Here is a 24,079-nt window from a genome sequence, read left to right as displayed (position 1 = left end):
ATGGCACCCAGTTTGGGAAAGCTGCCATGAAGGGCCAGGTGGAGTCGTTGTGTCCTGACCCAACACCCTCTTCCCTCTTGTTTTGCAGAAAATCTTGACAATGGTTCCAACCGAGGAGGAGAAGCAGAAGATCCAGGAAGCACAGATGGCCAATCCCGATGTGCCTCTGGGTTCAGCTGAGCAGTTCCTCCTCGCTCTCTCCTCCATCACTGAGCTCACCGCCCGGCTTCAGCTGTGGGCTTTCAAGCTGGACTATGAGGCCATGGAGCAGGTACACCCCTGCTCAGGATCCTGCAGAACCTCTAAAATTGGGGATGGTGCAGGTGGATCCCGCCCCCATAGCTCTAGCCAGTCCTCCCCATAAATTTGGCTGGACCTTCTTGCTGGGCTTAAAGGCAAGAGGGCCATCGCTGGTGAACCAACCTGCAAGGGAACCGGCTGGCTTGGCGAGAGTGGCTGCTGTGGTTGGTCTGGCCACATGGCAAATAGTTCCAGGTGTCGCTCAGCTGCCCTTTGCTTCCTCCTGCTGCTGAATCCATCCATTGCTTTTGGGTCCTAAGCAAGAACCTGTGTATCTGGGCCAGCAATTTGCTTGCTCCCTCCAATTTCTGGAGGCAAACAGGTACTTACAGCTTGTCTTCTGTGCTCCTGTGCAGGAAATTGCAGAGCCGCTTTTTGATCTGAAACTTGGGATGCAGCAACTGGCCAAAAACCAAACCTTCAAGTGTATCCTTGCCACTCTCCTGGCCATGGGCAACTTCCTGAATGGATCCCAGGTGAGGCATGTAATAATAATAATAATAATAGTAAATTTTATTTATATCCCACCCTCCCCAGCCGAAGCTGGGCTCAGGGCAGCTAACAACAAGGGCAGGGGCAGGGGCTCAGTTCAGGAGCCAGCACCAAGCAGCTTTGAGCATATGCTGAGCACCGTTTCCTTCAGCAGGTGGTCAGACATCTGGGATTGGTGCCTGAGTTTTTTTGTTCACAGGTCCTGCCCAGATTTTTTTCTGGCCCAGCTGCAGCATTGGGCCCTCTTAATGTCCACTGTGGTCACAGGATGCTGCCTTCTGTCAGATCAGGCACTTTGCCTGCATCGCCCTGGAGTCCACTCTGGCAGTGACTCTCAGACAGAGCCAGGTCTTTCTCCTCAGTTGCACCCAGACCCTTTTCCAAACTGCAGGCACTGGGGACCCTCCACCTGCCAGTGGACGTGCTGTGGGGGCAGGCGATCCTGCACCTCGAAGCTGGGGCTCTTTTGCAGGCATGCAGTGACTCTTCAGCTGGCAGCTCTTGCCATCCCCATTGTGTGTGCATCTGTGTCATGTGTCAAGGACAAAGGCCTGTCTCAGGGTACATTGTGCAGGGAAGATGGGAGGTAGGGCAGACTTTTAGGGCTGGTAGTGGCGACAGCACCTTCCTTTGGTGCAAGTAGCAGCTGCTGGGTGTCTGTCATGCTGTTGCAAAGAGAACAGGTGAGGAGCCCTCTTCCTGGGCTCTGCTTCTTCCTCAAACCTGGTGCATCATCTTAAATTCCAATTTTTGGGGTTTCAGAGCCAAGGGTTTGAGCTGAGCTACCTGGCCAAGGTGTCAGAGGTGAAGGACACAGTGCACCGACAGACCCTGCTCCACCACCTGTGCCACTTCGTGGTGGAGAAGTTCCCGGACACGACGGACCTCTACTCAGAGATCGCCGCTATCACTCGCTCAGCCAAGGTCAGGGCTGTGTGGGTGGGGGGGCTTCTCCTGTGTGCAGAATTGATTTGTCTTTGAATTATTTGGCTTGTATATCACTTGAGTCCTTTTTTCAGACATATCTATCTATCATCTATCTATCCTGTATCTATCATCTATATCTATCTATCTATCTATCTATCTATCTATCTATCTATCTATCTATCATCTATCATCTATCATCTATCTATCTGTATCTATCTCCTAGTGGGAACATGTTAAATAATGCACAGTAGGAATTATTAAACCACAGACCAAAACCCAGATTGAGTAAGAAGGAAGTTGACATGCTGAAACGTGTGCACAGGACGGCAACCAAGATAATAAAGAGTCTGGAAACCCAGCTTTATATATATGAGGAATGGTTGAGGGAGCTTGGTATGTTTAGCCTAGAGAAGAGAAGACAGAGAGGTGGTAGGACAGCTGTCTTCAAATATCTGAAGGGCTGTCACATGGAAGATGGAGCAAGCTTGTTTTCTCCTCCAAGGCTAAACACAATCTCCAAGAAAGGAGATTCTGACTAAGCATTAGGAAAAACTTTCTGAAAGCAAGAGCTGCTCACCAGTGGAACAGACTTCCTTGGATGGTGGTGGGCCCTCCTTCACTGGAGGTTTTTTAACAGAGGTTGGATTTCCATCTGTTAGGGAGGCTTTAACTGTGATTCCTGCATTGCAGGGAGTTGGACTTAGATGGCCATTGGGATCCCTTCCAAAACCCCCAATTTTATGATTCTATGAACTCTTTAACAACATCATGATTAAAGCTGCCCGTATTAAAATGTTTTTACCTGCTGCGAAAAGGATAGTCCATTTGGCACCTGTGAGGAGCATTCCGCAGAGAGAAAGGGGGCTGTTGGCAAGAATTGCAAAGAGGCCTTGTTTTTTCCCTCCAGGTGGACTTTGATGCGCTGGCAGAAAGCCTCCTGCAGCTGGAGCGACGGTGCAGAGTGTCCTGGGAGAGCCTGAAGGCCATCACAAAGCATGACACCAAGCCGGCCCTGAAGAGCAAACTGATGGACTTCCTTCACTCCAGCACCCAGAAGATCGTCATCCTCAAGGTGGTCCATCGACGCATGTTAAACAGGTCTGTGTTAAACAGGGGAGAGGCCTTTGGGCATCTGGCTTCCCACTAGGCGCCCTGGGTGGCCATTGTGAGGGCAGGGTGCTGGCCAGCTGGGCGTCTCTTCTGTTCTTGTGGCCTTTCTGGGGGTGTCGTTTTAGAGGTGTCCTTTTACTGATTACTCGGTTGATGTGGCTTGATGTTCGGTTTGTTGCTCTTGCTCGGAGAAGAGCAAGTGAGTGACAAAGGTTATAAATAAATGAATGCCCTGGGCAGGAAGCAGGGAGAGGATGGTGATGCCAGTCAGTTTCCTGCAGTTCAGCCTCTGCCCGCAGGTTCCGCTCCTTTCTGCTGTACTTGGGCTATGATCTACGCTTGGCACAGGAGGCAAAGGTCACAGGGTTCTGCCGGACCCTGCGGGAGTTTGCCCTGGAGTACCGCACCTGCCGGGAGCGAGTTCTGCAGCAGCAGAAGAAACGGGCAGTATATCGTGAAAGGAACAAGACCCGCGGCAGGATGATCACCGAGGCAAGTTCTTCCCGCCCCACCTAACCCTACCTCACCTGTCCAATGGAAACTTCCAGCACGTGAAGAGGCTTCCTAAGCCCTCTTGTGTCCTTGCAAGAGCAGCTCCTGTGACAACATCTGTGTTGTTGCCTCCCCAGCTGGTAGCAGGTGGTGTACCCCCCTGCCCTTCCTCAATGCTGCGTTCTTTCTCTCATTGTAGATGGAGAGGTTTGCGACCGTCAGCAAGCCCGAAGACAGTCCCGCCACCGCTGTGCTCTCGGCCAGTCCCGAACATAAGGATGAAGCTGGCCACAAAAGCATGGCCACAGTGCTTATGTCCACTCCAGAGCCATCTGGCCGCCGTTCCCGAGCCAGCAGAGGTAGGGAGGTGGGGAGATGTGTCTGTCTCCAGGTAGAGTCAGTCTCCTTTCCCACCCTCATTCAGCTTCTTGGCCACTCCAGAGCCCCTCTCCCTGGGGGTCTCCCCAAGCCACCAACTTCCTAGCCACTGCCTGGCCTTTACAGCTTTGTGTTCTCGCTTACAGTGGTGGTTTGATAATTACAATTGTTGCTGGAGTGGTTAAGAACCTGGACCCTGACACAACGGATGGACAGTTCCCAGGTCCAGGCACTGGGTTGTGTCCCAGCTCTGAATGAGGTTGTGGGGCTGGTGCATTGCTTGAGGGTGCTCTTAGATCCATCACCATTACTAAAGGCCCGGGTGAGCGCAGTGGATCAGAGTACCCAGAGCCAGCTTTGCCAGGGGTGCCAACTATTATCATTCCTGGACAGGGATAGCCTTGCCCTTTGCAGCCTCATGATCAGACTAATGTGGGGCTACCCTTGTGCCTGATCCAGAAGTTGCAACTGGTGCAAAATGCAGCCGCTTTGTGTGCTTGGCGAGAGACCCAGCTTTACACATATGACCCCAATGCAGAAAGATCAGCACTTTTGGCTACTGAACCCAAGTACAAAGGTTTGGTATTTACATTTAAAACCCTAAAGAACATGGGGGCAGCTTCCCTACCATGTGGATACCCCCAGTGCAGGCCAGGCTGCTCTTTCAAGGAGCCCCTGCTGCAGGCTGTCTGTTGGTAACCATGCAGGTCTTTCTGTGATCAAAGTGGGAGGGAGCCTGCCTCTCGGGAGCTGGTTTTCACGGCAGCCTCCTCTGTTCTAGGTTTTGGGAAGATCAGCCCCGCCAGCGTGACCCCTCCTGAGGACGATGCCTCGGGCTCTCCTGAGGATGCCTCTGAAGAGATCATGGACCGCCTGGTGAAGTCTGTCACCCAGAGCACTCCTCCCCGGCCGGGTGCAGGGAAGGAACGCAAGCGCTCACGTGGGAACCGGAAATCCCGTAAGCACAGAGCTTCTTTTATCGCCCCTTCACAGAGTGCAGCCATGTGTTTCTGTGTGTAAGTGTATTCATTTGTGTGTGTGAGCACGCTTGGATCTCCATGCCAGGCAACCCAAATTCAAGACCAGCAGAGAAGAGCGGCATTGCTTGTGCCAATTGGCCAAGGGGGCATCATTTATGAATTCAAACTTTGTTCCCATTTCTTTTTTCCTTTTGCATCATTTCCTCTGTTTTTTTGTCAATCAAGGGGCAGGAGTGAGAGCCATGAAGGGACTGTCCCACATTCCACTATATCTTCATTTGTTTCTCATTTGTTTTCTTACATTTATATCCCCCCTTTGCACCCAGGGTGCTCTAGTGGTACCAGCTTTGGCCTTGTTTTGGGACTGGGAGCTCCTGCCCCGTGGCTCTTGGGATGGGGGTTTCCTAAGCTGCCTGTGTTAGAATGTCCCTGCTTACCTGGACTTCCTTGATCCCTTTGTGCTTCTTCTCAGTGAGACGCACCCTGAAGAACGGCCTCAGCGACGAACTTGTCCAGGCTCTGGGCCTGGCGCAGGCGGCTGGAGTAGCTGTGTGATGGCGAAGAGGGCCTGTGGCCTTGGAGGAGCTTCTGAGGTACAGCAGACTGCTCATCGGCTGGAGGAAGCTAGGGCTGGCCACTTCTTGTGTGTCCAGCAGAGCCCTGTGATACCTGCACAGTTCTACGTGGGAGACGCTCATCACCAGATTTGCCTCGAATGGAACCTTGCCAGCGTGTTTAGCTTTTGTCACTCCCTGAAGCCAGCCCCCTCACCTTCCCCTGACTGTGGTGCAGTGCTGGCCATGCTGTGCAAAGACTTTCTCAGAGTGTGGGGGAGGGACCCCACCTGCCTAGAAAAGTATTATATTTGTGTGTGTGTGTGTGTGTGTGTGTGTGTGTGTGTGTGTGTGTTGTGTTTAGACTGTTTCCGTCCAGTTCCTGGTTGAGAGGCATAGCTCAGGAACAAGAGAGTTGGCTACCTGGCTGCTGGGAGCCACCTGGCTCCAAATCAATTAGCCTCTCTCTCTCCTGGGGCTTCTCCCACTTAGTAGGTCAAATAATCCACATCCCTTCTGCAAGCCCGTCCGCTCCTGACTGTGAGATGGAGCCACCTCCCTAGGCAGCCCTGAGCCCAATGAGCCTTGGGCTCTGCTGGCCTGTGGTTTGTCTGCAGCAGAGTCGCTTGCATCCCCTGTGTGATAAACTCCCAGCAGTCCCAACCTGAGGGTCCGTTCTGGGCAGCCGGAGAGCGGAGTGAGCAGAGGGGACATTTGGGCACCTCCCGCTGCCGTCCAGGTACATTCCTGAACAAGGGTTTAAAAAGCTGGCAGCCAGCTTCCCTGTTGCATAGAGCTCCTAATCTGTGGTTGGCTGGTGTTCAAATGAATAATGAGAAATAAAGGCTGTTACAATTCAGGCTGATGTCAGCATGGCATAGTTTCTTTCTTTGTAATATTTCTGTGCTGGTATACAGAGGCTGTTCTTAAGTCAGTAAATTGAACAAAAGGCAATAACCTTTCCTTCATTAGCTAAGCATTATTGTTTCTGAAAGCTTTCCTTATAATGATGGGAAACATGGTGGGAAGTGGAGGGTCCCCTTTGGAAGAAAGCCCCAGAGCATGGAGGTCTTACAGCAGAGTGTTGGAGGCCCCCTGAGGTGGCATTTCCAGAGCTCTCTAGTCTGAGAAAAGGGTCCACAGGGACAGGAGCCACCTGCTCTTCCAAGGGCTGCCTGCAGGTGGCAACAAAGCCCCAGAGCTGACTGCCTGAGGTGACGTGTGTCCTGCCAGATTGCCACCACATTTGGCTTGAGCCAAACATCTCTGCGACTTTCAGAGGGTAATTTGAAATAATTTCAACAAGGTGAGCATATTCCTAACAGGGAGTGGGCCTTTCCACATCTGTATTAAAACCCAGTACAGTCTGGCATAAAACCTTTTTGGCATCAGCTGATGAAGGGGACCATGAAAATCCCCACTCCTAAATTCTTTTTTTGCTAATCTTATCAAAGCTACCTGCACTAAAATTCTAAAATGAAGCAAAAACAAAACTGGATAATGCTAAATAGCAATGATATTTTAGTAATTTTACTATTTATATGTCACCGGTGGTGCTGGGCAGCCAGACCCTCTTGCTCCACGATGGGTTTTTCTGAAGGGGCTGAAGCCAACCATCTATCTTTCGCACATAATAGGACACTTGGCGTTCCACGGATCCTTGAAGCCAAAGGAAGCCTGCTCAGCCCTGCTTGGGCTGCATCCGCACCTCCTCGCTCTTCCCTGTGTATGTTTTTTAAAAGAAGTGTTTTGTGCTCCCGTGGTTCACTCTGCCATGTGTTGAAGCGTCCGCCCGCCCACCTGCCTGCCTGTTTTGGCTCCATTCCCATTGGCACTCAGCCACCACAGTTTGCTATTAGGATGAAGAGGATGGTGACTGTAAAACTGGTAGCTTGGAAGCTGGCTTGGGTACTTAAATCCAATTTAACAGAGTGAGTAACAATAGCTTCTTGATGAATGGAAGTTTCCAAGACTTGGGAAGTTGCCGTCCTGGGCTGATTCCCGAGAAAGCCTGCCAGAGAGGATCCCTCATGCCCAGTGATGAGGCTCATGATTCACGAAGGAGATTGCTAAGTAGAAAATGATTGACAAGAGGAAAAGCTTGTCTCCCTCTGCCACCTTTGGATGTGGTTCTGAAGCTGCTGCTGCTGCCACCTTCTGAGTGTTGGATGTGCCCTCCCTCCTCCACACACTGCAGGGAAAGAATAGAGAGGACACCACCTTGGCTGTGGGCAGCACGGAGGAGAGCCAGAGCTGGCCTAAGCAGCCGAGAGAAATTGGGAGCCCTCAGGAGAAGCCTTTCTGCCTTACAAAGCTAGTGTTCAGCTCTGGGTTCTCCCTCTGCATCACTGAGCCTATCCCCTTGATCGTTCCACCCTCAAATCTTGCTGCCTCGAGCGACGGTTTCACCTCTTGCACCATAATGCAGGCCTAGGGGGTGCCACTACTGCTCCCCCAGCAAGTCAGCAGTAAGACACAGGCACTGGGGTAGGATGTTCTGGAAAAGGAGGAAGAGGGCAGAGAAGCTTGAGCATGGGGTGTGTGGAGCCCGAGGTGTCCTGTGCTGTTGAGGGCTTTACTAGGGACAGGGGATTTATGACCCCCCTCCACGGAGCAGCAAAGCAGGAAGGGGGACCAGGAATGGCAAGGATGTCTCCTCGCCCACCTGCTTGATGGCTGCTCCCTGCCCTGGAGGAGCTGCAGCCAGACGGACTGGGGAGGGGTCTCTGGGGGAGAGGGGGGGGCCAGTTCAGGCTCTGGCACTCCTAGGCAGGTGGTATGAAGGAGGAGCTGGAGCAAAAACAAAGGGGGAGGAAGACCCTGTCTGGTGGGGGTGCAGAGGGTGCAGTTCCTCCAACAAAAGTAACTCTTCTATCATCTGGCCCCCAACCAGAGAGAGCCTGCTGCTCCTCTGAGACTGGTGGGAGGTTTTATCATGTTTTTATGCCACACTGAAACTTCCTTTAGTTGATTGCTTTTTTGCAGCAGACAGCGAAAGCAGGATGAGCAGACAAGGGAAGAAGGACGAGGGGCCCTCTCTCCTGTTCCTTGTCTTCAACTGGCACCTGCTCCCCGAGCCGAGCTCTTGGGCATATGCTGTTCTTTTCGTTGCATTTATTGAATTCATTCTCAGTGTTCTACCAAAGGCTCGGAACTGGAGCTGTCATCTGATTCAAGAAATCTCATCAGTTAATCATATGATCTTTGTGCATTATTACATTTGTATAAATAAAACCAAACGTTCTGATAGTACATTTCCCAGTTGCCTAAGATCCAGCATGTCTTACGGACAGGTTTCCAAGGTTCTGGCATAGGTCACATGCCCATATGACATCAATCATCCGAGCCCCCACCCCGATGAAGCAGCCCACTCTTCAGCTTGCCTGGCCAAATAATCCACTTCAAAGAAACAAATTAATCAGGAGCCTCCACAACTCTCAAAGCAAATGACAGGTTAAGGCTGGAACCTTCTCATGTAGAGAGAATAAAAATGTCGTTGCAGGGTAAACCTAGTGGGTGAGAGAGGCTGGGTTATGTCAGCCCATATTGCCAGGAGCAGGAACACAGAAAGAGGAGCTCACAACAACCCTGCAGTGTGGCCCTCTATTGTTATCTGTTGCTGTTTTTTTAAGGGAAAAACGGCTGAGGGGCTGTTAAGTAGCTTCTTGTTGAAACATGGGGAGAGCCATTCAGCTGGGTGGGTGGGTGTTTGCTAGTATGAACATTTTATTTTGCCTTTGGTTTTCAGCAATTTTTTGTTGCAATCTCTTTCCAAAGTACAAAAAAAGCAAAATCATTTCAAGTTCCGCACCTCAAATATATGAGGTGATGTACAAATAGAACCAAACATACAAACCACAAGCTTAAATACATGCGAATAAAACTCAAAATTGCCAAACCAAACCAACAAAAATAGCAAATATACTAATGGCAACAGCAGGTGCGAGGGTTTCAGCAGGAATGATCTCGGGGATAAAAAGTCATTAGGGAGGCAGTTCAGGTGAGCACCTGTTCTCTGTATAGTAGGAACGCCATGAGTGAGTATGTTCGTGCCAAAGGCTCAAATCCGTTATGCTCAAAAAAGGAAAAGGGCGGTTCTTTGACCCATGCTGATAACATGGCAATAGTTATTATATAACTTCAGGCGCCAGGCAAAAACCTTTATAACCAGGCCTTCCTTGGGCTGATTAAACATTCTGTGACCTTTTATATGTGCTTGTAGGAGGACGGGTCATTTTTATGTATTTTGTGTTTCCATTTTGTATTTTTTATGTTGTGAACTGTCCTGTGATCTTTGGATGAAGGGCGGCATACAGATTTCATTAATAATAATAATAATAATAATAATAATAATAATAATAATAGGTATAACAAAATAGGTACCCCAAAAGCTATTTTGAGCAATTAATTTATTCATGTGTGGTTGTTTGGAGCTTGTCAAGCTCTTTGCCCTCCGGATCCCAGTCCCAAGTCCCACAGGTAGCCTTGTACTCAGTTGAGAATTGCCAGCCCAACATCAGCTGCTGAGAGACCTCCAGGAACAGAAGAGTTTGGCAACTCCTGAAGCTTGAGTTCCTTGCCTGGTTCAGGGTTCGCCTTCAAGGAGAGCAGGATTCCTGTGCCTTTGACAGTTGGTGTGGCTAGCAGAAATTCAAGAGGTTAACCCTTTTCTTTATGGAAACATGGTTATGGTGGAAAGCTTCAGCTGTGGACATTCTGTCTGTCAGGCATTTTAATACTCATGGGTAGCTCTTGACTTGTGTTTTCCCAACCCTACCTCAAAAAAATCCAAACAGGTATCAAAGGTCGCCCAACCTGGTCATAGTACCTCCTACAGTGCTTGATGAAGTCTAGGAGGAATTGGGAAAAGGGGACCCTGTGCCAAACATCCCTGCCCACCCCCTTGCTGAATGGCTTTGTTGCCACTGGTTCTTTGCTGCTGGTGACCAAAGCTTTCTTTACCATCATAATGGCTAGAAGCTTGACTTTACGTGGAACCATCGCCCTCAGGAGGTTGTGGACGCTCCTTCCTTGAAGGTTTTTAAGCAGAGGATGGGTGGCCATCTGTCACGCTTCAGCTGAGATTCCTCCTGCATTGCAGGGGCTTGGAAGATGACCCTTGGTGTCCCTTCCAGTTCTATGGTTCTAAGTGGAGATTCATTAGAACAGCCCTACTCAAAGCACTGGTCCATGGGCCTGTGTCAGACCAAAAACCAACAGTTGCTGGTCTACGGCAACTCCACCACATCCCAGGTTGGGTGGGATGCTTCAGGGACCAAATTTGATGCCAGTCACTGCCACATTGTATATGTGTGTGGGTATCCCTGCCCCCATCCCCAACATCAGAGAGCTTGAGAAGCCCTGCTTTGGAATACACATGTGAGGGCAGCAGCAGCAGCAGGAGGAGGGATTTGGTCTTACCTAGAATGTGGTACGTGCAGAAGCCGAGGACGTGTGAGACTTTGACCTTGAGCGAGTGTTTCCAAGAGAAACAGCCGGAATGAGCTTTTTCCCCTTTGGCGTTTTAGTAAGTCTAACTGGTTTTGAGGATAACGCTCCCCCCCGCTCCCCCCCCCCCGAGGGGCATGTTTTGTAAACAGCTGCTGGTGCCAAAAGAGGACAGCTGAAGGAGAGCAGGGCCTCCTCATGGGACACTTATGTAAAAGGGGCAGAGAAGATGCTGGTGGTGGAGGAGACCTTGGGGCCGGATTAGTCTGCCTGAAGGAGGCAGCAGGGATGTGGGGAAGTGTATCCCAGGCACAGGGATGGGGTGGGGGACAAGGACCCTCCTGGCTGCTCACTGGCCTCTGTTGACCCTTTTCTTGGCACATGAGAAAACCAGGCCTGACTGGATCTGGGGAGGACAGTTTACACTCTGCACTAACATAGACATGCTGTATTTTGCACCCAAATAACTCCCCCCTTTGGTACCAAACAAAACTGTCTCTTGTATAGATTTGTTTATACTGCAACATTCTGGTGTTTGAACGATGGAGGGGAAAGGGGTGAGTGATTCACTGTGTTGAACAGTGAGGCTATACGTGCAAAGCCTTCCCTGGGAGTAAGGCCCACTGAATTCAATGTGAATGACATGAGAAAAAGTGGTTAGGATTCAGGCAGATGGAGGCTTTGGTCCGCCTCCAGAAAGCCAGTCTTGCTGAGTTCCATAGGACCGATTTTCCAGCTAATGGCATAAATAATTCGCTGGTGAGAAACTTTGTCGGATACAAAAATTTGAGTTTGTAGATAATGAAGTGGGTTCACAGCCCAGCAAGCCAGAAAGTGCTGTAGACGAGGCTGAGCCTCCCCTGGTGAAACAAACTGTGAATCAAACTGAAGGCCAGACAAAGGATTTCAAGGTGATTGAGTGAGCCTTGGAGTACTGGGTGCTGCAAAATGATTGGTCCAGTGGAGTCTGGGCATCCCGCAGCTCAAGGCAACATTCTAAAAGTGAAAAGCACCAAGGAATGCTCAAATGGAAAGTATAAACTGGCTGACCCAGTTAAAAAAAATAAAAATAAAAAGAGGCATAAAATGACCTGCACTTTGACACAGTGACAGAACGTCACACTTGCCAGAGTGGTGCTAGGCAGCACTGATTCCCACAGGTATTTCCCCATCACTGAGCCAGGGTGGTGGTTTGGAATCCACCCCCCTTCAGGCAGCCCATTCCCCTTTGATCTCCCTCCACACCCACCCCACCCTAGAACTGGCTGACCTTGCAGCTCTTGAGCAGCCCAGATCATTAGGTTCACATGTGTTTGTGTATGTGAAGGAGCTTTGTGTTCCTGTCTTCTATGTTTATATAGGGCTCTGTGCTTCTCCGTGTTTCTGTATGTGAGAGGTCCATTGCTGGTCCCTTGCCTGGAGCACACAAAAACCTGGAGGTGGCTTTGCTCCAGGGTGGTACAGAAGATTCTGGAGCTCTTTGAGCTTGGCCCATCCTCAATCTCACCTCCTCCTCCTGTTGCAAGTCTGTGAAAGCATGGCCTGTTTCCATGTGTGATACTAGAAAGCCTTTGTGAGTGTTTCTTCGGCCACTGGTGCTGCCACACAGAATTACAGTTGACAACAAAAGAGCCAAACTTCTTATTCTTATGCTTTTAGACAGAATGATCAGTGATATAGAGCTGAGTAAGGAACCTTCATCCCAGCAGCCAGTCTGGCCCTTGAGACTCTCCTCTCCAACCACACCTCTCAGCAGCCGTACTTCATGCCATTCTTGAGGGGGTTTGCCTGGGTGGAATATGCCCTTTGAAAGCTGATAACACCTCTTAGTTGCCTGAGTGGAGGATAGAGATGGGGAGAGTGGGTTTGAAAGTATACAAACATAAAATTTGCATTCATTTATTGGCTCACTTTTGCCTCGAGCCTCATGCACCCCTGGCATGTGGCCCTCAGAAAGTTGTCCTGATGGGAATGCAGCCCCAGGCCTGATCAAGTTTGCCCACCCCGCTACAGAAGGACAAGTCTTGATGAAACAGAACCAGCGTGGCTTCTGCAAAGGTAAGTTATCTGAGAGTGTCAACAAACATATAGACAGAGGTGATCCAGTTTGACATTGCGTAAGACTTTCAAAAAGGTCCTTACCAAAGGCTCCTAGGTAAGCTTAGCAGTCATCGAATATGAGGCGAGGGCCTCTTGCAGATCATGAATTAGTTAAGTTGCAGGAAACAAAGAGTAGGAATAAATGGACAGTTCTGATGGTGAGATGGAGAAAGTGGGGTCCCCCAAGGATTGGTATTGGAATCTGTGCTTTTTAACTTGCTCATAAATGATCTAGAGTTAGGAGCGAGCAGTGAGCAGGTGGCCAGGTTTGCTGATGATACTAATTTTTTCAGGGTCATTAAAACAATAAGAGATTGTGAAGAGTTCCAAAGGGATCTCTCCAAACTGATTGAAAGGGCAGTAGAATGGCAAATGTAATTCATTGTAAGCAAATGTCAAGTGATGCACACTGGGGCAATAATAATAATAATTTAAGACAGACACTCATGGGCATCTGTACTGGTGGTGACTGCCAGGAATGGGAGCTTAGGGGCATGGTCATGGGCAGGGGGCTAGCTGCCCTTCCCCAAATCAAGTAAATAAAAAAAAATTTAACTGACTGACCAATCGCATTGCAGATAGCTTGGTTCTGCCCCCTCAAAAAAAGTCCTGCTCCCCCAACATAAATCCTGCTACATCTATGCTTGGGGTCATTGTGGATATCTCTAATATGTTGACCTAGCGTGCGGCATTTGTGGTAAATGTGAATTTCATGCTAGGCATCATTCGGAAAGGAAGTGAAAACAGAACTGTTCATATAATACAAATCGATGATGCAACAGCATCTGTAATAATGTGCATTATACTTCAAAAGGGATGCGGGTGGCGCTGTGGGTTAAACCACAGAGCCTAGGACTTGCCAATCAGAAGATGGGCGGTTTGAATCCCCGTGACAGGGTGAGCTCCCGTTGCTCGGTCCCTGCTCCTGCCAACCTAGCAGTTCGAAAGCACGTCAAAGTACAAGTAGATAAATAGGTACCACTCCGGCAAGAAGGTAAACACCATTTCCGTGTGCTGCTCTGGTTCGCTAGAAGAGGCTTAGTCATGCTGGCCACATGACCCGGAAGCTGTACGCCAGCTCCCTCGGCCAGTAAAGCGAGATGAGTGCCGCAACCCCAGAGTCAGCCACGAGTGGACCTAATGGTCAGGGGTCCCTTTACCTTTACTATACTTCAAAAAGGATACTGTAGAATTGGGAAAGTTTTATAAAAGGGCAACTGAAGTGAACAAGGAATGAATCCTCTATGAGGAATGATTGCAGCATTTTGGGATAAGATGATAGAGATGTATAATATTATGCATAGTGTGGAGAAAGGGGAGAGGGTTTTTCGAATGTGGGACAAACTGAAATAGCTGTCAAGTGAAGACATCTATATACCCTGCACCCACCCTTAATAAACATTTTCACCACTTTTGCAAGCAGGTCTTCTGCCTCTAGAGAAGAAAGGGCCTCTTTTTGACATGGCATTGCATCCTTAGATTCATAAAGGGGCCCAGAATATACCCAACACCCACTTATGAACTGGTGCACCTATGTTTGGGGGCACGACCCCCTTCCTTGGCGGTGCTGCTCTTTTACATCTCGCCTCGGCTAAAGCCAAGCCACTCTCAACTCCCTGGAGCTTTCCAGCATCACCACGCCCCAGAAAAACCACTCCGTCCAGTTTGCTGCCACTCAGCAAAGGTGCTGGTGTTTGGGCTGGTTGTGAAATATGTTTTTCTCGCCCACCCCCCTCTCCACGTCCACCCGCACTGCTACCACCAGCACTGCAGAATGGAGTTTGTTTTTGTTACAGAGTAGTGTGTGAGGACGGGGCAAACCTCACGTCCCAGCGCCTGGGTGGTCCTCCACTGCCCCAGGCTCCAAAGCCAGCACGTTGCCCTTCAGGAAGAGAAGGGAGCTGGGCCCTTGCAGCAGGGGCCCTGTGGCACAGCCCTGGCACACTGCCTTGCCAACGGGTGTTGATCCTGGCACACAGCAGAGTCTCTCCTAATCCCATGTGCCGCAGAGGACAGAGGGTCACGTTTTGGCACAGGTTGTGTTATGAGCCCCAGAGTTTCTTAGACTGGGACTGGTGTACACAGGCTATGAAATGGGCCTGGACACGTGGGGTGGATGGCTCTCCCTTGATAAATTACTGGAAAGCGCTCTGTGTTTAAAAATGATGTCGACGTCTCTTCCCATGCAGTTAGATCTGTCCGTGTTGCCTATTAATTACTGGGACTGGATATTAGGAGCAAGTGCCAGCCACGCTACTTGGTTCAGACCCCAGTTCAGTGCTTTAGAAAAGAGCAAAATTTGGCTGAAGGTACTTCAGAGATCGAGGTCCAAATACAAATCTTGACTTGGAAAATGGGTGAAATTTACAGGGATATTAGCCCCTGTTCAGTTGATAGTAACTGCATGATTATAGTCAAATATGCCCACGGTTTTTATGTTGGACACCTTAAAGTTTTAGTAGGAAGTTTTAAAATTCCTTTATATATTTTGCATTGTTGTTATTGCTTTTTGTTGTTTGCCGCTGTGAGAGGAACGGCAGGCTAAAAATCTAATTGTTAATCATATAATATTCATAATATTCCCCCCCAAAACCCCTGTCTTTAACTTTTTTTATTTGTTGGCACGATTGAATGAAATTTGAAGGCATGGTTGCCCTTTCTGAGGGGGTGAATTGCGCCAACTTTCAGAAAGAAATTGGTAGCATTTTTTTCTGCAATAGCAACCTTACAAATTTGTAGTAAAAAATAAAAAAAGATTCCTTTAATCACCTGTATTGTTTTATAGGCAATATGTATTAAAACAGCGTAAACAAGAGACCTTGGTAAGAAACCTGCCAAATTACAGGCACCTCTTATAAGTGGTACCTCGGGTTACATACACTTCAGGTTACATATGCTTCAGGTTACAGACTCTGCTAACCCAGAAATAGTACCTCGGGTTAAGAACTTTGCTTCAGGAGGAGAACAGAAATCATGCTCCAGCGGTGCGGCAGCAGCAGGAGGCCCCATTAGCTAAAGTGGTTAAGAACAGTTTCAGGTTAAGAACGGACCTCCTGAACGAATTAAGTACTTAACCTGAGGTACCACTGTACTTTGGTACTTATACAGTATTTGATACTTGTACCTTGGTAGTCGAATGGCTTGGCTCCCAAACAAATCGGCTCCCAAACGCTGCAAATCCAGAAAGAAGTGTTCCAGTTTGCGAACATTTTTTGGAAGCTGAACATCCGATGCCTCTTCCACTTGAGTGCAGGAAGCTCCTGCAGCCAATCAGAAGCCGCTCCTTGGTTTTTGAACAGTTTCAGGAATTGAACGGACTCCCGGAATGGATTAAGTTCAAGAACCAAGGTACCACTGTAGTTGACTTTTGGTGGGGAAGGTGGGGAGAGCTAAAAAGCATTTATTGCTCTTTCTGTGGCTTTTTGGGCAATCATTTTATCAGGAAAAATTATCTTGATTCATTGACCATTGATCTTCTGCACACACCCTCCAGGATAAAAGAAGCACCTCTCACCAGTTTCTAGACAGTTCCATGGATGGTCATCCCCTTTCCAGGCACAACTCTTAGGTGCTGGTTGTTACCTAAAACATGGACTTCCAAATTTGGCTTTCAGGCAGTTTCTGGAGGTGTCATTTATCAAGCAGTATTTGCTGTTGACTAGCAAATATTGCCAGAGTCCCAATGCCAGGGAAACAAGTGCCAGATAACCTTGTGTGCCAACTATCAAATTCTCAGATATACAGAAACAAGTGTCATTGGATGCTGAATTATGAAATATGTAAAGGTAGACAGATTCTTGGAGAACTGTGTGTTTGATCCTTGACCTTCATGACAGATTAAGATTGACAAATCACAGAATCCCTGAGGGGCAGGGCATGTAGGCCACTTGGGAATTCAACACACACACACACACACACACACACACACACACACATACTGATACTCAGTGCAAGAGGCAGGGACTGAAGCGTCCATCCCCACCAGCTCAAAGAGGGGCTGCCCAGCCTCTGCTAGAAGGCAGCCAGCCAAGGAGAGCCTACATGTTCTCCCCCATGAAATTGGTGCCCATGTCCAACGGATCTTCCCAGCAAGCAGTTCTGCCTGATGTTCAACCAACATCTACCCTTCAGCAGAGGCGGAGCTAGCTGCTCTGGTACCCAGAGTGGCACACATGCAGTGCACCCAGTGATGAGGCTAGCCGCCCGTGGGAGCGAGGTGAGAGTCCCAGGGGGGTGCCGCCCACAGCGAGTGGTGAACATCCCAGGGGGGCGCTGCCCACGGTGAGCATCCCAGGGGGCAGGGCGGCAATGTCACCCCCCCCTCAGGAATGACACCTGGGGCAGGCCACACCAATCACGCACCCCTTCAGGTCATGGGATCTAGACCCTGCTTTCCCTCTGGAGCAACAGCAGCAACAACAACAGAGAACAAGCCTTTTCCCTCTTTGATGTGATCTTCAGAGATTTGATAAGTTCAGTATTATCTATCTGGACAACTGAGTTCCTCTGTGCTTCACTGTGAAAAAGCATGTACTCCATCCAGGCTCAAAGGAGCAAGCAGGGTACCCTTTCCCGAAAAGAAAGCCACATATGGGATCATACAATTTCAATAATGAACATCTCCTTCTCCTCTTCCTTCATTGTCTACTTTTTTTTTTTTTTTGCAAAATACGCAGACACACACAGAGAGACATACCAGATCCATACACCACAGTACAAGGGGAAACATCCAGTTTACTAAGCAAGTAACTTCCTCCAAGATTTGTTGTGGATGGACCACAGATTAGGAAGCAGAGAGTGGCAGATGGAATACCTATGGCAACATTTTCAGACCAAAGGGATGAGACCCGAGGAGTGGGGATTGGGGCCTGAAGTCACATGCTCACATACACACAAACACATGCAATTTGCATGTTTGCATTATTAGCCACTTTGATTTGTTTGCAGAAAATAAAAAGTTCAGGTTCATAGAATCATAGAAGCGTAGAGTTGGAAGGGATCCCAAGGGTCATCTGGTGTAAACCCCTGCAATGCAGGAATCTTAACTAAAGCATCCAAGTTGCACACTACGTCCACAGCATTTCCCTGATCCACCATGATTGTAACAGTATCACAAAAAGAAATGAGATTTGTCTGGCATGACTTGTTTTTGAGAAACCCATGTTGGGTCTTAGTAATCACAGCCAGTGGCGTAGCGTGGGGGGTGCAGGGGGGCCCGGCCGCACCAGGCACAACATCTGGGGGTTAGGGAAATCCACGGGTTAGGGGGTGCAAATCCACGAGTTAGGGGGCGCAAATCCATGGGTTAGGGGGTGCAAATTACTTGCCTTGCCCCGGGTGCTGATAACCCACGCTACGCCACTGATCACAGCATCCTTTTCTAAGTACTCACACACCAACTGTTTAATCATCTGTTCTAGGACCTTCCCTGGTATTGATGTCAAGCTGACTGGTTCTTCTTTCCACCCTTTTTGAAGATGGGGGCAAGATTCGCCTACTTCCAGTCCGCAGGAACATCATCAGTTCTCCAGTGTCCTCATAGATTATAGGCAGAGGCTCTGAGATTACATCCACAAGCTCCTTTAGTACCTTTGGATGCAGCTCATCAGGCCCTGGAGATTTGAATTCATAGTAGCTATGTGCTCCCTTACCACCTCTTTTTCTATCTCGGGCTGCAGATCCCACCTTGCATTGCTTATTTTGTTATCACCAGGTTGGGCACTGCTTTCCTTCTGAGTGAAGTAGGTGTTGAGCAGTTCTGCCTTCTCTTTGTCACTCAGTAGCAATTCTCCATGTTCTCCACGGAGAGTCTAATACTTGCCTGTTTTTCCTCTTGCTTTGAACATAGCCGAATAAACCTGTTTTATTATTTTAACCTCTTAAGCTCATTTTGAGCTTTAGCCAGCCAGACCTTCTCTCTGCAACTTTTGGCTACTCGTGTATTCTCTTCCTTCGTGATCTCTCCTTTCTTGGTTTTCTTATACATGCCCTTTTTACTTCTCAGCTAATCTGTAAGTTCTTACACAGCCACAGTTTTTTAAAGGTAATTCCCACTTTTCTTTCTTATTGGAATTGTCTGCATTTGGGCCTTCAATATTTCACCTTTAAGAAACTCCCATCCATGTTGGACTCCCTTCTCTTTGAATATTGCTGACCATGGAATCTCACCCAGTAGCTCCTTACGCCTCTTGAAATTGGCCAGAGTGCAATTGCCTTGCCTGTGTATAATGAAACCCAAGAAGGCATGATCACTTCCTCCCAGGTTTCTGAGTAGTTCCACTTCATCCATCAGTTCCTGTTGGTGAGGACCAGGACATAGAGATATGACCCACTAGTTGCTTCTTCCACCTTCTGGGAAATGAAATTGCCAGTGAGGCAGTTGCGGAATTTATTGGACCTTACATTCTTAGAATCATAGAATTATAGATTTGGAAGGGACCATGAGGGTCATCTAGTTCAATCCCCTGCAGTGCAAGAATCTCCTAACAGATCTCCTCTGTGCAATATTCGCTACTTGCTCCACTGACTTGATCATTTTGTGACTCCATCAGTTCTACCAGATGGTTAGCAATGGCTGAGAATAAAAGGTTGTCCAGTTTAAGCTGGTCTTGACTGCTTTGTTGTCCTCCTTCTTTTAGCTGTTACCTTTCTGCTAAAAGCTCCAATTAAGATGACAAGGAGGATACTGAAGAATAATAAACATGCATGTATGATTTGAAGACTGTTGACTATCAATATTTGCAAAGGAAAATCAGTCTGGACGGGTGGAAGTGAAAGCACCTTCATGTCCCTGGACTGAGAGTCCAAGCCTGCAGGGAACTTTTCTGGGTGTGAAGCAGGAGGGAGTGTGGAGGTTTTGTCCTAAGTATGAACTGGGGTATGAGTCATGTCCAACTTTTGTGTTGTAGGTTTCTTCTTTGTGACTGCTCCCCCAGATACAGCCCTCTGCTATGCGTGTCCTTGGTCTCTGAGGTGGTCAGGGATGTCTGTGTCTGGGGCAGGGACAGGAGTGGGACTGCCATCTCTGGGGTGGTAGATAGGGGAACCTACAGAGGTGGCCAAAGGTATACAGGGGGGAGGAGAAGGGCTAGTTACATCAAAGCCCTTGCCCACTCTGCTGTGCCCACCGTGCTTCAGAAACAGGAGACTCAATATTAACAATCCTGTCTAAGTTTGTCCTGGCCTACAGGTCAGGAAGAGACCTGAGCATCACTCTCTCCCAGTGAGTAGAGGACCTACTACTTGCTTGTTTTTCCTCTTGCTTTGAACATAGCTGAATAAATCTGTCCTGTGAGATGCAGCCTGGGAGCAGTCTGAAAACTTGCCAGGCCTTGCATCACAGCAAGGTCTCCTGAGCTGGCCTTAGAAGGAACATTCCACACAGGCTACCCAAATGTTCTGCCTTGCAGGTCCTTAGGGCCATCACTCTACTGGTACCCAGGATGTGGTGCTCCCTCCCAATCTGAAAGATGGTTAGCTGGCCCCCTCGCTCCTAAATAAGCAGGACTTGTAATATCAGGGTATGAGGCTGCAGACACGTCATACATTTAAACCATACAACTCCCCCTCAAGAAACATGGGACCTGTCACTTGTCAAAGGTACTGGGAACCCTGTGAAGGGTAAACTACAGTTCCCATGATTCTTTGGAGGAAACCATGTGCCTTAAACGTACAGTGTGTGCACCACCCGAGATGGCCAAACAACATTCTTTGGAAGAAGAATGTCACATTTCAGGACAGTTTTGCCTGTTTGCCTAGAAGCAGACTGCAAAAGGACTTGCCCGTCCTTCTAAGGCTTTTTAATTCAAGCAAGGAAGGTTGTGCCATGCATTTGGGAAACTGAGCAGATTGTAAAACTTTGGAGTCATGGACCATCTTTGGGCAAGGACTTCTGCAGCATCCCAGGGAGTCTGTCCCCTGTCCTGCTAGAATGGCCACCTAGCTAGACAGAGTAATGACCTCTGGTAAACACATCCTATGACAATGGGATCATTTTAATACCCCTGCCTAACGACCTCCAGTGGTTCAGATCAAGGGTATTGTCTGTAGCCTGATGCATGCACCAGAAACCTCAAGACTCAGTTATTACAATGTGCTCTATCTGGGGCTGCCCTCAGGCCTGGTCCGAAAGCTCCATCTGGTTCAAAACACTGCAGCTAGAATGTTGATATGGCCAGCACAGAACTTTCTCCAAAACTTGCACCGGCTGCCCAGAAGCTACTTGGCCAAACTCAAGGTTCTTGCCTTAATTTGCAAGGCCCTTTAACCATTTGGGCCCAAGAGACCCAAAAGAAAAATCTTAAACGAGGAGCTTATAGGCACCCTGTGCTGCTCCCTTGGTGTCAAGCGACTGTCCTGCAATCCCAGTTCCCATGGACTGCTCTGGCCTATCTCTGCACTGAAGAGGGGCCCTCATTTCTCTGACTTCCCAGGTCTCCAGCTTGAACAGGTTGTTCCACTCACTCTGCACTGCATGGCTGGGAGACCAGTGGGGACCCCCTTTAAAAGCCAGCAACCCCGCCCCCAGCCACTTCCTGCCTCATTAAACCCTGGCTCCAATGGATTCAGGTAGGAATGTCCTTTGACAACCTTTCTGCCAGCCTAAAAGACGAGACTTGAACTCGCAGCCACCTGCTGTGTTGAGGACTCCCCGCAGGCAGCAGCAGCCTCCGGGGGAAGTGCGGCTTCGGGCTTGACGAGGGGAATGCTGCGCGACCTGGTGGACGTTCCGGGAACAGCGCCTGGAAAGCTCCCTCCCGCTCCTGCCACCTGCTCGCCAGGAGGAAGCCCCGGAGGCGGCGAAGGCGAAGTTATTTCCAAGGGCAAGCTCCCTCCTCCTTACCTCCCTGTTGCCCCAGTGATGCCCTGTAAGGGGAATAGGACCAGGGGGCTCTGGGGTCCTCTTGAAGGTCTCAGGGAAAGGCCCAGGAGCACCAGCTTGGCTGGGGGGCTCCTCTGCCGGAGTCCCAGCGGGCGAGGTTGTCCCGCGGCCTCCTTGCGAGAGCGGCGGGCGGACGGGCTGCCCACAAGGGAGGCAAGAAGCCAAGCCCCTGGCAGGCGGGCTTGGGACCTTCCTGGCGGGGCAGAGGAAAGGACTTTGCCGCTGGACTTTGCATTTGCAAGTTGCTGGGTGTTTTTTGCTTGTTTGAACACTGGCTGGTAAGAACCCAAATATGTGTAGGCGGAGGGGGAGGAGCTCCTCCTGACTTGCTGGAGGGCAGCACCAGCTGATTGTGGGGCCCTGCTCCTGCCCAGCGCCCCTTGTTAGGGGACAAGCCGACCGACGCCCCGCTGGCTCCCTCTCTCTGTCTCCTTTGGCGGGAAGGCCAGGGCGCCTCGCTCTCCGGAGGGGCCTCCCTGCAGCTCTCCAGCCCTGGCTCAGGCCTCGGGGCCAGCCTCCTCAGGCAAGGCCGTGGCTGCTGCCCCACGGGGGCAAAAAGGCTCCAGCTGGAGAGAGGGTGGGAGGGATGGTAGGCAGGAGCCAGGCGGGGGAGGGGGGAGGAACCGGCCGGCTCCCGGCCCCCTTGCTTCTATCCTGGGGCCACCATGTGCGCCTCTGCCTGCCTGCGAGGAGAGGGAGAAAGAGGGCGAGAGAGAGGGGAGCCTGCAACTTCTCCCATTGGCAGGGCCCGGGCAGCTCCTCCCCTTTCCCTTGCCTGCTGCTCTTTTATAAACCTGGTGCCGCTTTCGATCTCCCAGTCCCGCAGATGCACCCCGTGGGCCCTCCTGCACAGAGGCCTCCCCCGGCTGTCCCTCTGCCTTGCAAGCCCGGGGTTCCCCCTGCTTCCGCCCCTCGCGCAAGCTCCAGGCTCTCCTCCCGCCCGCCCTCCCTCCTAGGCTATGGAGCTGGGCTGGGCGTGCAGCTCCCTGCTGTGGCTGCTTTTCCTCTCCAGCCTGGCCGTCAAACTCCTGCGCGCTGACCTGTTGCTGACCCCCGGCCTGCTGCTCCAGGTGGGGCTCCTGGTCCTGCTGCAGGGCGTCAGCCGAGCCTTCCTGCCCCTGCCCCTGGGCACAGCTCTCACGGGCACCGCCTGCTGGCTTGTCTTGGCAGGGGCCACACAGAGGAAGAGGATCCCTGCGGTGGGGAGAGCCGTTCTCATCACAGGTGAGCCCAGTCAGCATCTCCGCAGGCTCTTGGCCATCCCTACACATGCTGGCTTCCCAGAATGGAGGGAATGGGAGGGAAGGAGGAACGTGCCATGCCCCTGGCCTGGCAGAACCTCTCCTGCTTTGGCTGATCCACAGAGCAGGAGGGGGACCTCCCTTGGACAGGGGCCTGTGGCATGGGGAGGCTTGCTCAGCATCTGGACCACAGGGCTGAGTCAAGGTGGCGAGAGTTCCAAAGGGAAGGGGCTGGTCTTCCTGTGCGGCTTGGCTTCCTTGCACAAGCCATTTCAGTGCCCTGCTGGCTGTGCAGGACGCCTTCCTGCAAATCACCTGCTTTAGGCTTCCACAGGTGGATCTGTGGCTGGAGCTGGGCTTTGCTGCCCCTTCTTCAGGGGTCTGTTAGGTAGGGAAGACTCCTGGGGCAGGCAAAGCAGCCCAAGGACAGTGAGCATGCCGCAATTGACCACCCTGCAACTTAACATTTGCACTGTGTTCTATTTGTAAGGGAAATGCAGAGAGTCGTTTCTGGGTCTTGTGTGTCAGGACTCAGCTTGAGAGGTTGTGCCTCATCACCAGGGAGCTCTGAGCAGTCAGTGATGCCAGTTTCCAGGAGCACTTTGTGAGGGATGGCTCTTTGTGTGGCAAAAGATGCTTCCAGCCGCAAGGGTACCGCCTGGAAGACCAGGTGTCCTGCAGGAGCAGAGGACGGGGGCATCCCTGCTCTCTGAAAGGGGATGGAGTGGTGAACTGCCCCCCCCCCCTCATCCCAGGTGTTGGAGAGGCCAGGGTCAAATTTATTCTTGAAGTAGTGATGAGGAGCCACTGGAGTCCCGTCCCATCCTGGGAAACCTCTTGCCTCCAGCAGACCTTGAGGGCATGGCAAGCATCTCTCTACCCCCACTTTCCTCCCTGTTCCAAGTTTTGGGAAATAGTTTAGAAGCCAGCCTGGCAGATGTGAAGCATGTTGTTGTTCCCAAACCTTCCTGCCAGAAAGGCTAGTGAACTGAGGGTGGGCAGAGATCCACACCTCCCCCCTCCTGCCCCGCATTTGATTGAAGCAGCAATCTGAGACTTTTGCAGGCGGATGGCATCACAGTTCCTCCAGCTGAAATAGATGGAAGTCCCCAGCTGGTGCTCAATGGGAATTCCTCCCAAGGAAACCTGCAAAGGTTTGGCTTTGAGTCAGCAGCA

The 24,079-nt window shown here is 50.3% G+C and overlaps 2 protein-coding genes across 3 annotated transcripts in view; both read left to right on the top strand.

Moving 5' to 3' along the window:
- FHOD1 (formin homology 2 domain containing 1) overlaps nt 1–6,098 on the top strand; it is a 32,903-nt gene extending 26,805 nt beyond the window's left edge. For both annotated transcript variants that reach the window (XM_083754646.1, XM_083754647.1), the window contains 8 exons: nt 89–271; nt 657–776; nt 1,555–1,716; nt 2,627–2,817; nt 3,129–3,321; nt 3,521–3,680; nt 4,481–4,657; nt 5,152–6,098. In XM_083754646.1, the coding sequence (XP_083610772.1) occupies nt 89–271; nt 657–776; nt 1,555–1,716; nt 2,627–2,817; nt 3,129–3,321; nt 3,521–3,680; nt 4,481–4,657; nt 5,152–5,234 (1,269 nt within the window). In that variant the 3' untranslated portion in view covers nt 5,235–6,098. The remainder of the gene's footprint in view (nt 1–88; nt 272–656; nt 777–1,554; nt 1,717–2,626; nt 2,818–3,128; nt 3,322–3,520; nt 3,681–4,480; nt 4,658–5,151) is intronic.
- A 16,381-nt stretch (nt 6,099–22,479) lies between these two features.
- Nucleotides 22,480–24,079, top strand: part of HSD11B2 (hydroxysteroid 11-beta dehydrogenase 2) — a 29,475-nt gene continuing 27,875 nt past the window's right edge. The window contains exon 1 of the mRNA XM_083754658.1: nt 22,480–22,886. Coding sequence (XP_083610784.1) covers nt 22,622–22,886 — 265 coding nt within the window. The 5' untranslated portion in view covers nt 22,480–22,621. The remainder of the gene's footprint in view (nt 22,887–24,079) is intronic.

This window comes from Podarcis gaigeae, assembly GCF_964106915.1.
Source record: "Podarcis gaigeae genome assembly, chromosome: 8".
Classification (NCBI taxonomy): Eukaryota; Metazoa; Chordata; class Lepidosauria; order Squamata; family Lacertidae; genus Podarcis; species Podarcis gaigeae.
The sequence above is the reverse complement of the archived record's forward strand: the minus strand, read 5'-3'. Positions and strand labels throughout refer to the sequence as shown.